The following is a 16,108-nucleotide window of genomic DNA, read 5'->3' as shown; positions in this document are numbered from 1 at the left end:
GGTTTTGTCAGCGCTGACGATAGTTCCAATAAAAGCGACGGTGCATGTGCGCAGGATGAGCAAGAAACGCGTCGACAGAGAAGACGAACAAGAGGTGTTCTACCACAACGATTAAGTGACTTCGTAGTGGGTATTGCTAAGAGCTTAGCGGAAGAGCCCACAAATTATCGCGATGCGCTCCAGGTGAAGGAGTGGAAGGAGGCCATGGATGCCGAGATGCGGTCACATGAGGAAAACACCATATGGGAGCTAGTTCCTTTGCCGACTGGAAAGAAGGCCATTGGTTCACGGTGGGTGTTCAAACTTAAACATGACGAAAACGGAGATATCGTGAAGCATAAAGCGAGACTGGTGGCGCAGGGTTTTACCCAGCGTTACGGTATAGATTATTTAGATGTTTCCGCTCCGGTGACGCGACATGAGACCTTGCGAGCGCTACTGGCAGTAGCGGGAAAGAACAAAATAATTCTTCAACATTTTGACGTTCGAACAGCTTATTTGCATGGGACAGTGACCGAAGAAATATTTATGCGCCAGCCTCCCGGTAATGCAGCAGCAGGAAAGGAGGATCTAGTTTGTCGCCTGAAAAGGAGTATTTACGGGCTGAAACAAGCAGCGCGGTTCTGGAACCGTACACTCCATGTGGTACTCACCAAAATGGGATTTGTGCAATGTCAATCCGACAGTGTGGCATTTCTCGGGCGAAAATCAAGTGAACCAACAGATCAAGATTGGAGAGCTGCCAAAAGAGTTTTGAGGTATCTTAAAGGTACTAAAGAGTTGAAGCTGAAGTTTGGACCTGGTGATAGCGGATGGAAGCTTATAGGTTACTCGGACGCTGATTGGGCTGGTGACCTGGAAAGCCGGCGTTCTACAACGGGATTCATTTTCCTTTTCGGTGGTGGACCTATAGCCTGGGTCAGTCGTAGACAGTCCTGTGTAAGCCTTTCATCCATGGAGGCAGAATACATCTCTTTAAGTGACTGTTGTCAAAAACTTATCTGGCTTCGAAGACTTCTAGCAGATCTCGGGGAAGAGCGGCTGGAAGCTACTACAGTGTTCGAGGACAATCAAAGTTGTCTGAGTTTCGTCCACGCAGAACGAGCTACGCAGCGCTCAAAGCACATCGATACACGGCGATTCTTTATTAAAGATTTGAGCGAACGAGACGAGGTTAAGCTGTTGTATTGTCCATCAGAGCAGATGACAGCAGATACGCTCACGAAACCGTTGGGCGCCACAAGATTCTGGCAACTTCTGGAACATCTTGGAGTATCGAGCTAAGGAGACTCGAAGGACGTGTTGAGGAGGAGTGTAGGAATGAGCAACACGTCTACCTTCTCATTCTTATCTTGATGCATATCATCACCATAGTTTTCCCAGTGGACGATTGCCAACCCCGCAGAACCAAAAACAAAGCGCACAGAAGTAGCGCAGTGAACTTTATTCTTTCTCTTCCATTCAGTACGTTGTACAGTGAACACGTATAATTAAAAAACTCTCGTTAAAACTAATATAGCACGTGTAATTTATTAGCGTCAAATCCTTTTTCCGTCTAGTTGGTGGAGTCCGCTTCGCGCATAGTGGTTCTGCCCACACAAAATACGAAATTTGGCTCGGCGTGATAGTAATAGCGATTCACGTAATAGGGCCCTATCCACCCAGATAACCTTAACACTAGAACTACGGATTTTATATACCTATTTCTGCCAAATCGATCACTTTCACCAGTGTGATATTTAGCTGTCAAGATATTTAACCGTTTGGTAGTTCTAGTTCTAAGTTTTTGTTTCGAATAGCCGATAAGAACTGTTCATTTTAACATGTAAAAGCAATAAACATCATCGCATTATGTATGCAGTTTTCTCTCTGTATACTATATTTATTGAAAAGCATCATTTATTTAGTGTACACAACTTAAGATATGAAAATGGCATTCGACATAACTTTTATGATTTACAAATATTCCCTTGTGTTTAAATGAATCGTACTTTTGAATGCCATTCTGGGGCATTGGTTTAGATTTGCTATAGCGGAAACAACGCATTGAATATTCCTTAGAAAAGTACCGAACACGGAAATCTATATTGCGCCAAATTTAGCACTTAATTTTTTCGTAGGCATTCTCTATGTATATTTATCAAAAAAAGCTTTCGTTTATCGGTTCCGCAAGTTTTGTCGTTCCACTGTTACACGCTTTACCGCGTATCAATGGCATTTATTGGTATTCCAAAATCCAGTTTTATAAGTCTGTAGCGCGATCTGTTTTGAATGTGATCTGAAAATTTTCACCCTGAGCCAAATAAGAGGCACTTTCAGGAGTTGATTCCTTATTTATTGCGGGGGTAGCAGGACCCTCTACCAAACGTACGATTTTGGGAGATGCTTCAACCTTCTCTGTTTGGGAAATATGAAAAACAAGTTAATAAATGAGGCACGAACGCTGAAAAAACTATTTACCCTGCTTAATCTCATTATTATGGATTGTGATTTTGAAGTTCGCCGAAACCATCGCTGAAGGTAACGCAGGTCCTTCGATAACATCCGTTTGATCGTTGTATGGACTTGTGGGATGATCGTCATCCTGTAAGTCATCATCATCTTCAACGCCCGCCGAACGGTTGTGTTTTGCACTATTCGCGTTGTCCTCTCCGATTTCGCTTTTGTCGCGGTTCATATTTTCTTCTAGGTTTTGGAGGTCCGCTTTGAAACGCGCTTCCACACCCGCAATACTGTCCATCACTTCCTGGCGTCTTTGTTCCATGTTTTCTATTCAAACATTAGTATATACACGATAATTGAGAAACATTTATTGCATAATAGAAAAAATACTTACTCGCATGTTCTTCTTTACATTCTTTCAGTTTTTTCTCCATTTTAGAGTCCATAGTTTTAGGAAGAAAGTATATATGAGGCTTGGTCTTAGTTTTTATAAAATTGCCCAAAAGTCGTTTCGATTCTTGCCAGGTTTCCAGATCTTTCATTTTAGCCATCTTAGTTTCAATTGCGCGAATTTGAAGTTGTTGGCGTTTACGATCGGTAAACAAACTATGTTTTTCTTTGCGCATATTTTCCCTTTCAATTTTCTGCTGTTCCTCTAACTTTTTCTCTATAAGAGCTTTCTTCTCCTCCTTCGACTTAAGCTTGGACTCTTCTTGGGAGAACTTCTGTAGCGTTCCTAACAGAGAACCAAAGATTCGTCGATTACGTGCTCGTGATTGCTCATCATCGCCTTGAGCAGCAACAATCTCTTGCCTTGTAGGCTGTTCCTTGATAACGCGTGAATGTATCCTCGGTTTCTCGTACTCATTGTCCCTATTGGGTGGACCGGAAAGTCTACTAAAAACAGATTTCGTTTCGCCAATCATACGGCGTTTCACTGGATTCTGAATGCCATCCGAAAAGCGTCGTTCCTGTTCTGGTCTTCGACCTTGTTCGAAAACGCTGACGTTTCTTTTCCTTGCTTCGATTCTTGAGTATGCCCCGAAACTAAAATAGATTGAGTATTATTGATTCTTATAACCCTAGCGGAGTGTATTACCTGTTCCCAGCGTTGTACTGCTCAGTTATAGATGGATCCCGGCCGATTATTTTCCGTATATTTTCGTTCAGTCCCTTGAGGTTATCACGAGCCCTGTTTAATTCTTGCTGTAAGTCAGTGTACCTGTTGAGCATTCGTAATTGGAAAAGACGTTTTTTTTAAATAATAAATAACATATTCTACTACTGTTTCGAAAACTTGCGGAGAAAATTCTCAATAAAATAAGTGTACCCTTTTATAACTTCGGTAGCCATCGCTGTCGTTGAGAATCTAGGTGACTATTGAACCGCAATTACTCTTCCGATCACAATTTTGATGTCGATTTATTTTTCACTTGAATGCCGAAACTTTATAGCAAATGAAAGACAGCCAAATACCGTAAATAGTACGTTTTTAAACAGAACATTTGTGATTTTCCGTGAGTTTGGGTTATTTCTATCACTTCAATGAATTTGTCATAATTGACATATATGTACACAGAGCGCCAAACGAACACATGGCGTTAAAAATAGGAACTAGTTATACAGTAAAGGACATTCTATAAAAACTAAAATATGCGTGGTATGCATTTCAAAAGAATCGGTAAGTATAGTTTGTTGTGCCTTTTACTTTAAAATTTTAAAGGTTCTAAATTGTGGATCACTTAATTCAGGGATTCTCAAACTATTTTGGCCAAGGAACTCCTTTTCCAGAATGAGGTGATACCATCGACCCATATAAGAATCGGTAAGTATAGCTAGGCTGGCCAAACGTACCGTTTTTTCGACCTTTTTGGATTGTCCCGTCTTTTTATCAATTTGTACCGTATTTTGAGCATAGAGAAGAAATACAGTAGGACCCCGATTATCCGCGGAATAGTCGGGCTAGCTCACCGCGAATAACGAAAATCGCGGATAACACAATAAAAAACTAAAATGAGTTCCAAACACGAAAAAGGATATTTAAGCATCAAAACTATGTTTTATCAATACAGAAATCATTAAACTATCCTTCTACAAGGTAATGTACACTGTAAACGCAAGCGTTTCAAGCGCCACCGTGCCCTAGAAAGTTACATATGGGAACATTGTTATGGATCGTAGTGTAGTTACAGATGGGAACACTGTTATGGAGCGTAGTGTATTAACAGAGGGAACGGAAATGTCAAAGGAAGAATAGATAGTCATTCGTAAAAATATTTTTGATTGTTGAAGTTGGTGTGTGAATGGTAATCGAGCAACTAGAGGACATTTCACGTACGTTTTCATAATATTATTACACCGATACTTATAGAGTAATTTGCAGATTAATTTCGAGGAAATCAAATTAGCTGAGTTGAGAGAATCAGGGGTTATAGGTTATAGGCCGTTACTGAATTTGTGAGTATCAAATAAGCACGCCATAGAATATAAAAAACAACATTATATTTGCAGCTTTAAAGCTTCGTTCGAGGTGTCAATAAATTTAGAAGAGTCATTTGCAGATTAATTTCGAGGAAATCAAATTAGCTGAGTTGAAAGAATCAGGGGTTATAGGTTATAGGCCGTTACTGAATTTGTGAGTATCAAATAAGCACGCCATAGAATATAAAAAACAACATTATATTTGCAGCTTTAAAGCTTCGTTCGAGGTGTCAATAAATTTAGAACAGCTAAATGAACAGTGTCTTGGATGATTTTAATCCCTGATTTCCACTAGCAACAGTACACCAATGACCAGATAATGTGAAAGCCATGGTCAAAACCAAAGTGCATGAGCCTATCACTCACTGACAAATTCCGGGAAGGCCTATAGGTTTACTATGGTTCGCGCTATCGCGGATAATTGGGGTTCCACTGTATGTATAATAATGTCCTGTTGTACTACTATTTATTTGACAACTCATGCCTTAAATTGTTTCTCACCAGAGATTAGTTAGCGATCCTTCGAACATTTATTCGCCTTGTTGAAGGAGACGATGTATCTGCCTCTAATGTTGCTGTTAGTTCCTCATCATAAAAGAGATGAAGTATTTTTAACCACTGAAGTCCAAAAAAATATAGAGGGTTGTGTCCAAGAAAAGATCACATTGTTGATGCGGGATTACGGATTACGCTTGTTTACCATTTCAGCTGCAGAGGGGGTAGAAAGACCGGTACCTTACTGTCTTGTGATTTCCTTTTTAGTCACTGCAATAGTTTAGTCGATTGAACATTAGGGATTCGTCAGACCCGCCTTTTTATCAAAACTATCAGTGATTGAGAAACAAAGAAACATTATGACATTTCTCACTCAGAACCGGTCCCGGATTTGTAAAGCAATTAGAGCGAGTTCAAACTATGTTATTGATACAAAAAGCGCAATTCTGGCGGCACAATTGAAATGTATAGGAGTTGGAGATCACCTGAAAATGTGTAACGAGTAAGAGTTTCAATTGAGCAGTCATTGAGACGGTCTGACAGTCTTTCTGTATTTGGTGGCTGCCAATCCAAAGAAACCCAATGCATTATGTTTACACTCTCCAAAGGTTACAGTATAAAGATTTGGAACTGTTTGAGCATCTGAGACCGATTCAGCGGAACGATTTTGCTTTTGAAGTTTGTATCGAGCAAACCCGTTGTGGGTGACATCAATGTTAGGTGAGACTGCTAACTGATCGCTAGTTGGAGCCAGACTAAGTATTAGAAATCGTAAACGGCTTTTTTAAATCTAATAAGTTAAAAACGGATGGATGCAATCATTCTTCTCTCCACAGTGTCCGTATTAAAGAAAGTTGCATTTACATTTCTAGCGAGCGATTTACGAACGCCTAATTATACCTCACGGCTATCCCCATTCCTCGGAATAGAATATTCCAATTTTTAATAATTCAAACCATTTAAGGATTAGAGAATCGTAATGTATAAATTATCAAAAAACTCTCCGGGAATTTCCAATTTATTTCGCGACAAAAATAGTTATCAACTTTAAAACTATTTCATGAACTCGTGACAAGTTTTCTGATTTGGTAAGATTTTCTGATTTAGAAGGAGGTAGCCCTGCGTCAAAAATAGTTGATTTAGGTGAAATACAGGAGGCAACATGTCTTAAAATTATGAACAATTTTTACGATACTGCGTTAGAGAACATTGAAAAATGGAAGGCTACCCAGCAAACATTAAATCGCATAACAAGCGTATATATAACATCATATGCCCTAAAATTTGGTTGGCATATAATGTCGAGATGGAAAATGAAAGGTGGGAAGATTTTTTAAATCTGTGACGTCACAGATTTAGTTTATGTATGTTACTTTTCTTATGATAGTCCACTACATAGGAAAAGTGTTGTATTTAAAAGTAAAAATAAGCAAATGAAATGAACGAACTACATTTTTTTTCCTAAATCAATGCTAGCGTTCAAAATCATAAGGGCCCGACATTTTAACAGAAACTGAAATTTCAGTACTTTTGAAGTGTTCTAAACTTAATTTCAATTCAATTTTACTTCTCGTTACGTCGACCAAAAACGTAAACGAACAAAGTCAGAGTCACGCAATCTTTTGTTCCTTTGCCGGAAAAACATTTGACAGTGCATGGGATAAAAGGTTGCAAGTTTTTTTTTCATGTAAAATGAACATGAAAAATAAATTTAATTGACTCCGTATGACTTAGATTGAGACGAAAAGTTTTCCGCTGGCGTCTTAGTTTTAGACGACTGAAGTTTTCAGCACCCTAATTGTGAAAAAAGTAATTACAATTGCTGATAAAAGTCAAACTTCCATGAAGTTGCTCTAGAATCCAAACATAGAATACTATTTCGGATATCAAAGTAAAAATTAAACATTTTAGTTCGTGATGTTGTTTATTTTCATGGTGCAAAAATATGATTTGGAAATCTGTAATTAGTTTCTGTATATCCTCTTTCAACGTTATTCGTTGACACATTCAATTTTGTACCATTTGAGTAACTGACTGGTATGCCTGGTATGTGAACTTCATATCTTCCTGGCTACTAACACAATCAAAGTTCAACACAACCAAAACTCGTGAATCTTCCCACCTTCTATTCTTCATCTCGATATAATGTGCCTAACTGGCATATGCATGCAAAAGTGGAGGCCATATACATACATGGCAAATGCTTACCAAATTTGTTTGGATGAATATGCAACTTTGACCGGCTATAAAAGCGATTATGTTGAATTGAATTGCGATCTAATATGAATATATTCATGAATTGTCAAAGCACCAAATACGACTTTTGCCATACTCATATACGATTTATTACAAACATAGAAAAAAACAAATAGCGCAAAATATTTCTGTTGGGGAGCCTGTCCGTAAAACTTCGATAACTCTATTACAGGCCCCCAACATCGAAGGGAAATCCATTCCCGAACCACAAACATCCTCTTACCGTCGACGAATAACAAAAACCACCAATTGCCTCGAACACAATGCCGACTGTAAGCAACACACGAACGACCAGCTAAACCAAATGTTTCTTTTCCGATTGCTCATAAACAAACACTAAACTATGCTGACACAAATTACGTTTTATAATTAACAACATTTAAAAATACATATATTAACAAGAAATCGATTTCACAATATTCCAAAAACAATTCACACAAGTAATGTTTATCCTGTTGTGGACCGAACTGGACTGATTCTGCTCCACAGAATTCCAATTTACTGCTTGCGATCGCTGCTTGTATGTGTTCCATCCTATGCGATGTTATGCTTTGCTATCGGTCTTCAGCAGAACGATGGAAATATTCACCACTGTGATCTTCTGGTTATTGTTCAGCATCACAGCGGTGAGCGAAAGCCCAATAGGAGCGAGCGGTAAATGGTTTGTTTTCGCTCCCTTCCACTCTAGCACATGAGGAGAACGAATCAATATTACCGCTATTTGTTGGTGCTCATCAGCTGTTGTTTCCCGTTCTACTGTCTGGTCTATTTTTTGGAATCCAGACAGTCGATTGTTTAGGGAATTCCCGGATCAGGGCTGTAACAAGGGTGCTACTCCCAAACAATTTCCGTGAAATGTTTATTATAGCCTCACGAATCGCCATTTTTATATATATGTATATTGGTGTTCGTAGAAATAATAATTGTTTGATTGACATGTGTTGGGCGTGGAATATGAATGTTTAAAATTGCACAGATTGATGTTTGATGAAAACTGCTCCGATGTTGGTTCGAACTCCGGTCATCTGGATTATCATCCACCAGCTATCTCGCGCGACTATCTGAAATTTAATTCAACAGCGGTTAAAACTTTCGAGTGCATCAGCATTTGATGCGCATATGATGCGGATTAAATATATTTTACGACAATATACATCATAAAATTGATGTTTCTTATACCGAATTGCGACTTAATTTGATGATGGCATATAAAATCGAGTTTTTACATTTTATGCAATCTCAAATATACACGATACATACTTTGTTTGATATTATATGCGATTCTGATTTATTCGGATTTCTTGTAATACTTGGCACGTGCAAAATTATACGATTTAATGTTTGCTGGGTATTCTTTTGTTTTTGAGAGGCTTTAAACTTTTCAGTTCATTCGCCTTTAAACGCAATGTCAATGTTGTTTGAAGAGAGAAATTTTAAAAAACATTCACCTCGACTGTTTATATCAGTACTACTCCACAAAGTGTGATAGGCATTGGCATATTATGTCGGATCTTCCCTTGGCGGTTGGTATCTCAACTCTGAACCGATTCAGATGATCGACATATCAAAATAAAGCCGGTTAGCTGGCTTTTGAAATTACACTAGCAGAAAAATTTACTTGATTTCCCATGTACTGGTATTAAAAACGCCTGCATCAGCGCAAGACGGAAAAAAATTATTTGGCAACCAATTTCCCCGTTTTTTTACACCGCTACCCTATCTGCCCCAGCAACTATCCGGAAGTCAACATACGGGATTGTTTTTGATAGTATTTTTAGTTGTTTGATAGGCAGCTGCAAACACACTAATGCTTTTGTTACGTTGCGTATAAAACGAGTATTTTATTCAAAATGGAAGTCAATCAAATAACGATGCCTAATGTTGAGGATTTTTACATTAATTTTCACTGTATTGATTAGAAACAATTGTTAATTTGTTACATCTATATTTCATTATTTTACAACGATATGTTACATTTTTATTATGTTCAATTCCGCTTATTCCTAAATTTTTTTTTATATGTATTATGTACCGGGAAGCTTCAGTAATCGATTGTAAATAATACTATTCATTTGCTTTTTGATTGTCAGCAATTATTATTCTTATAAACATAATTCAATTGTATTGAATGTGGACGTTTGCGTATATTTAACAATTAACTCAAATTAAAACATGATTGAAATATCGAATGAAATCTTTAGTTTTGTCTTCGTTATTATTTTTAATATGTTCTCGGAGTATCTAATTGAATTTCACGATTTTCTCTAAAATTGCCAAATATTTACAACACACCTAAGCCCTCTTGGTACTCCTTTCTATGTCAAATATGGGCATGATTTGTTAGCTACCGAACAAACATTTTCAATAAGAGAACTTATTGACTCTGAAATATTTCAGAGATATTAATGTAATCTCGAATATAACTTTTTTTTGCATCCAATGAACGAACAGAAATAGTGTGCTTGAGAAGAACAGTGGTGTAAAAGGTAGTACTGCTACTGTTTTGTCCTACTGATTTACATGTTACTTGATGGCCCTCGTGGACGGTGACCATGCAGTCCGGAATGTCTCGATCCCGGGCGACTGTGCACTATCGCATAATGGTCAGAATCTATCGGTAATGATCGATTCGAATGAATTGTACTTCCTCCGCTGGTGTAACCCTTATTGTGACCACCATCACGACCGTGCAGTGAATATCGTGAACCATACTGGGAACCATGCCAGCTTCTATATGGGTCGTACTCTTCTATTATTGATGGCTCTTTTTCGATTATCTACACCAAATGTAATGAATGTAAGAGGTCTTCGATGCTAGAAAAATGTTGATTTAAATTTACCTCAGTTCTCGCACAACTACAGCTCATAGCAGTACAAAGGAAGATGTTCATTAACAACATTATTAGGAACAATACTGCCAGAGCGATCGTTAGCCAAAGTAGCCAATGTGGTCGAACACTGTTGTCTTCACAAAGAGGTCCAAGAGCTGTGAAAAAAGGTTAAACAGTTGTTTCTCACATGTTATCAAAATACTAACCCTTGGCATCAATTGGATCCAGTATAAAAATTGTAGAAGCAGCCAACAGTATTCCTTCTTCGGCTTGCCCCAACGTTCGTCCGGAATTTGTGGCAACGGATGCATCCTCTAAACATGCGCTATCCTCAATAACAGGACAGAGACCATTACACTGAACGACGTCACATTGGATGTGTACCTCGGATCCTGGAATATAGAAACATTAGTATTTGTGTATGAACATCCAATATTATTTTCAGTTTCTATTACCTTCTGGGAATCGAAACATCGTATTCAACATGGCAACGGCTGTCGTTCCGTTTGAAGCAGTTTTGAACCTTGTCATAATTGTTGTTCCACTGTTGATAACTGAACATCTTGAAAAAAAATGACAAACCAGGTTATGTTTTTAGTTTCAATTTGTTTGTACTTGTTATACCCTCGCTCATCGATTAATGCAATACTGCTATTTTTCTTATTGAAAGCAAAGCAGTTTTTCACCCTGATTCCCTGCGTTCCGTTCGGATGGGTTACTTCCGCCTTCACTGTATATTTGCGTCCATACACAGTTTCCTGAATTCGGCGATCATTCTCGAAGAATTTTAGAGCCACTGGTGAGTTATCATCCCTGTAATGAGGTTATTAAGAGTAAATATATATTTTATATATCGACTACGAGAGTTTAAAGGTAGCAAAATTACCTAGCGAAGCCGGTTTTCCCACATGTGATAACATAGAATTTGTCGTCAGCAAGTTCCAATGTCTTGTGAACACGAACAGCTAGCTGTACGGAACGTTCTTCAGATCGCTATAAAAGGAATATCGAAAAAAAAATTTGAGTTTCTTTATACTTCAGATTTATTCATAAGGAAACTTTCAATACACTTGTAATAATAAATAAATATTCAACAAAAAAGGATTCAGGTTTAGTGATATCTTTGACATGAAGATTCGTTAAGGACATTCGTATTCTCGAACTTGCTACGATGATCTATGAATGTTAGTGCCATCTAGGAGGAGAAAGATGCCTTAGTAGAATGCCAACTAAACGCTATTCCTTTATCAGAAGCATGAAAGAGTTCATTGGAAGATTCAACTTCAGAACCGCAATGACGGCCAATGCTCAAAATTTAGATAAAAATTTTTATTCCCAATCAAAACGATGCATTGTCAGGAACAGAAAACACGTTTTTAATGTTTTGGTCATCACGAAATACAGTTACTCAAATCCGTAATCGTACTCCACCATGCAGATCTCTTTTCCTTTCTTTTGAAAGTCAAAAACAAGCTTTCGGAACATTCTATTTAGATACAATTATAGTGTCATATGAGAGTTAAAAGAGTTGCTATATGTTTTCAGAATAATGGTTTTTATTTCTCTAAAAATGGCGAATGTATGCGCTAATGTAAGAAAATTGACTCAAACTCATAATCGTACGCTGGTTGGAATCTCTACTCGATTTCGAAGGCGTTGGCCAATTTCCGAATTCCATCATTAGTATGGTATCCCTTGTTCATTGCAACTATCTTTAGTTGTCTTTAGTCTTATCTACGAGCTATTGGTGTATCCAGCAAGTATATTTATTATTTTTTTTCATTATCGTTATTTTTAGAAATTTAATGGTTTCTAAATTTCCTACATAGATAACTTCCTTAGTTTTTTACTGGGATTGATGTCGGAAGATTGTGGGGGAATATCAATAACTTTTGAGTAATTGTAATGTAACCATGTGCGAACTTCATATGACTTGAGCTCTGGGTTATTGTCTTGGCAAAACTTGAATCCTCGATTCCATCTCATTTTGTTCACACTTTGCTACATACTACACCTTTAGGATGTTCAAGTAAACATTCTGATCCATTACACCATCGATAAAAACCATTTTCATCGATGGTGTATTGGGTCAGAATGTTTACTCGATCATCCTGAAGGAAAATATAATATGAAGCAAAGTATCAACAAAATGGGTTCGAATTGAGGATTCAAATTTTGCCAAGACAATGACCCAGAGCAGGGGGTCTTCGTAGCCACTTGGTTTCGCGTTCGCTTAATAAGCGATCGATCGTGAGTTCAAACTCAGGGCCCTCAATTGACCATCTTTGTGTTGTTATAGGATAACTACGTCCACGCAACCATCATATCAGCTATGGAGATCGATCCACGGTGGAACAAAGATCGATTCATCCATACAACTGCTCTGCTCTGCAAGAAACATCGGGCTGCTGTTCTATAAATAACCCAACAATGATCGATTTCAACTGTCTCCGCTGTCCAATGGAAGAACAGATAGAATACCCTTACGCCTAAATGGCTACTACAGTGTAATTCACCATAATGTAATGGAACAGAAAACCTAACGCCTAAATGGCTACTCTACTACTGTGTAATTTACAATTTATAGAAACATAATTATATGCACATGTACAAGATAAAAACGCGGCTCTGTTACAGATAAAATGCTAATGAGCCTGATAAATAAATAAATGGGATAAAAAAAAATGACCCAGAGCTCAAGACATATGAAGTTCGCACATGGTTACATTTCAATTACTCAAAAGTTATTGATATTCCTCCACAATCTTCCGACATCAATTCCAGTAAAAAACTAAGGAAGTTATCTGTGTAGGAAATTTTGAAACCATTAAATTTCTAAAAATAACGATTTTAAAAACCACATAATGAAAAAATTGATAAATATACCTTCTGAATACACCAAAAAACTCGTAGATAAGGCTAAAGACAACTAAAGATAGTTGCAATGAACACGGGATACCATACTTATGATGGAATTCGGAAATTGGCCAACACCTTCGAAATCGAGTAGAGATTTCAACCAGCGTACGATTATGAGTTTGAGTCAATTTTCTTACATTAGCACATACATTCGCCACTTTTAGAGAAATAAAAACCATTATTCTGAAAACAGATTGCAACCCTTTTAACTCTCATATGACACTATGATTTTATCTAAATAGAATTTTCCGAAAGCTTGTTTTCGACTATCAAAAGAAGGGAAAAGAGATCTGCATGGTGGAGTACGATTACGGATTTGAGTCACTGTATGTAAATTGTTTTGGACGACTGAATGCTGTATTTAAATTTTTACGTCATACTGCATCCATGTGTAGTGAATTTAACTTATCATTTTTACGGATCGTCAATGCCATGCGTATATTACAACCACCTGCATTCATTCGAGAATAAAAAAAAACTCGTTTCTAGGGTATCATTTCATGCTCTCTATTGAACAAATAGTGACATCTATGCGGCAGCAGACTGTGTGGAACAATGCATGGACGAGCAGAAAAACTCTTATTGAAAAAACCCACTCTATTTATTATTACGCAAACATTTTTGCACCATAAATCAATTCTATCTTAACACTTTCCGGGCCGCTCTCGGGTTTGTGTGAAGTTAGCATGTGAAAGTTTTTGTTGCGTGCAAGTTTCTGTTCAACGTCCTGCTGGATTTCATGAACAATGAATTATTTCAGTTTAAATAAATTAATTGTTTATCAAGTAACATCTTTCACAATCATGTTCATTAGATAGAGAATTGAATCATTAATCTTTCCACATAATTCATTTTTTTTCTTGATCGTGACAAAGAAATGTTACAGACTGAAACGTGAGCATGGGTCAATATAGGAAAATATACAGAATTTTGAAAATAAAAAAGTAGCAAAATAGAGATATCGAAATTACTCGATAGAGAAATATTTTACCTATCTTCCAGCCACAATTTTATCAATCGGAAAAGGAAAAGGGTCTTAGAAAATGTATAGGCCAAGTTGTATGGGAGAAATGAACTATTTTGAAAAAAATAGAGATTTTGCAATTTTTGAACCTGACGTCGGATTTTAGACATGGATGTTAAAATAATTTTTTTCTCTGTTGGCTTCCATCAGTCACTTTTTTAAAATGTGAATGCGTCGTAACAAAACTTTCATTATCGAATTTTCCAAACAATCTGCTGTCAAAACATTCCAGAACCGATCATAGAAAGCGCTGTAGTCAAATGAGCAGTGCGTCTAGATTCTATCTGAACCATTCATAGATTTTGTAATAATACAATTATTTATCATAAAAACAACTATCACATTAGAATGGGGGAAATCAAAGAAAAGGTATCAAGGTTTCTTTGTATGAGTTTGAAACCACCGATACTATTAGTTTGATCTTTTCAAAATTTCAAGATTTTTTGGTGGTTGAATTTTTGATTAGAATTTTTTTTTATAATTTGTTTATAGTGACTTTCATCACTTTTGGCTGGTTCGTCACTTTACTTCCATTTTTGGAAGAATCTCAGGAGTGAGAATTGAACACCTGACCTATAGCGTGAGAGGTATGGATGTTACCACTACGCCAGATCGCTTCCCTGAGTATGCTAAATTGGATAGTTCTTCAAATAGATCAGATGTTGATATGTTTAGTCTTATGAATTTGAAGTGTTTGTAACACAATCATCGATTTCATGAAAATTAAAAAAATCCAGACGGTGAAAATTAGGGAAAAATAGTACGTTTAATCCTCGAAACATTATAAAAAAATCATAAATATAAAAAAAAACACGTACGAACACATTTCAAAGCAGTACTGTGTCTCAAAATTTCATTTGAAAATTACGAAATTTCAAATTACCATAAAATTGTACCTCACAACCTCATCTCTAAAATTCTGAAAAAATCTCACATCAAAACCACATACATTTAAATGAAAATTATGTTTTAATGAATTTAAAAATCAAAAAAGACGGGTGGGTAATGTCGGAGACATAACCGAAGAGACGTTGGACTTTTGGTCGGAACCATTTGAGGAGCACGAATTGGACCAATCAAAACGAGGCACATATTGCGTTTGGACAATGCTTGACATTTAAACAATATTCAATTGTTTATCTGAAGAAAAATATAATGTTATTCATTCTTATAGATACGTAGTCCTATGTGTTTTGGGCCCTTTCAAATAACTTTTTTTTTTATTTTCTTTAAACTAATTTATTTTACCCATACAAGTTGTACAGGGTCTGGCCTATAACTTTTCTCAGAATTTTCCAACTGTGGAGGCTATCTGGCGTAGTTGTAACATCCATACCTCTCACACAGAGATCACGAGTTCAATTCTTACTCCCGACATCCTTCCAAAGATGGAAGTAAAAGTGACGAACCAGCCGAAATGTGTTGAAAGTCACTATAATAGAGAAAAAAAAAATAATTTGCCAAAAAAGCCATCTTGTTGGTTTGTGGTTCATTCTGGCTTAATGCAATTTCAATGTTTATTTCACAGCCTGCTACACAGAATTTTAGTTTTGAAGCTGTTGTCAGCTTTCCGAATGACACGGTAATTTTATAGTCGATAGATTATTATTTTCTGCATCCAGAGGTGTAAGTAACTCAATTTAAAAAAAAAATACACTTG

The 16,108-nt window shown here is 36.9% G+C and overlaps 3 protein-coding genes across 15 annotated transcripts in view; 1 reads left to right on the top strand and 2 right to left on the bottom strand.

Moving 5' to 3' along the window:
- Positions 1 to 1,874: 1,874 nt before the first annotated feature.
- On the bottom strand, positions 1,875 to 4,022 carry LOC129761541 (pinin). The gene is made up of 5 exons (XM_055759267.1): positions 3,773 to 4,022; positions 3,542 to 3,664; positions 2,837 to 3,489; positions 2,461 to 2,769; positions 1,875 to 2,397 (listed from the first exon to the last, which is right to left on the bottom strand). The coding sequence occupies exons 1-5, from the start codon at positions 3,793 to 3,795 to the stop codon at positions 2,243 to 2,245; spliced, it is 1,263 nt and encodes a 420-aa protein (XP_055615242.1). The 5' UTR covers positions 3,796 to 4,022; the 3' UTR covers positions 1,875 to 2,242.
- A 264-nt stretch (positions 4,023 to 4,286) lies between these two features.
- Positions 4,287 to 16,108, top strand: part of LOC129761475 (uncharacterized) — a 102,381-nt gene continuing 90,559 nt past the window's right edge. For 2 of the 13 annotated variants that reach the window (XR_008740444.1, XR_008740443.1), the window contains exons 1-4: positions 4,287 to 4,776; positions 4,826 to 4,899; positions 4,954 to 5,077; positions 5,132 to 16,074. The gene's annotated coding sequence lies outside the window, so the exon portion shown is untranslated. The remainder of the gene's footprint in view (positions 4,777 to 4,825; positions 4,900 to 4,953; positions 5,078 to 5,131; positions 16,075 to 16,108) is intronic. The other 11 variants (XR_008740452.1, XR_008740453.1, XR_008740447.1 and 8 more) reach the window with 10 other exon arrangements.
- LOC129761534 (uncharacterized) overlaps positions 9,600 to 16,108 on the bottom strand; it is a 52,865-nt gene continuing 46,356 nt past the window's right edge. The window contains exons 4-9 of the mRNA XM_055759261.1: positions 11,392 to 11,498; positions 11,130 to 11,318; positions 10,961 to 11,067; positions 10,712 to 10,897; positions 10,515 to 10,660; positions 9,600 to 10,451 (exon numbers count right to left, since the gene is read on the bottom strand). Of these exons, the coding sequence (XP_055615236.1) occupies positions 10,191 to 10,451; positions 10,515 to 10,660; positions 10,712 to 10,897; positions 10,961 to 11,067; positions 11,130 to 11,318; positions 11,392 to 11,498 (996 nt within the window). The 3' untranslated portion in view covers positions 9,600 to 10,190. The remainder of the gene's footprint in view (positions 10,452 to 10,514; positions 10,661 to 10,711; positions 10,898 to 10,960; positions 11,068 to 11,129; positions 11,319 to 11,391; positions 11,499 to 16,108) is intronic.

The sequence above is a fragment of the Toxorhynchites rutilus genome, chromosome 1 (genome assembly GCF_029784135.1).
Source record: "Toxorhynchites rutilus septentrionalis strain SRP chromosome 1, ASM2978413v1, whole genome shotgun sequence".
NCBI lineage: Eukaryota > Metazoa > Arthropoda > Insecta > Diptera > Culicidae > Toxorhynchites > Toxorhynchites rutilus.
Note: the sequence above shows the minus strand (reverse complement) of the source record. Positions and strands in the feature narration are given on the sequence as shown.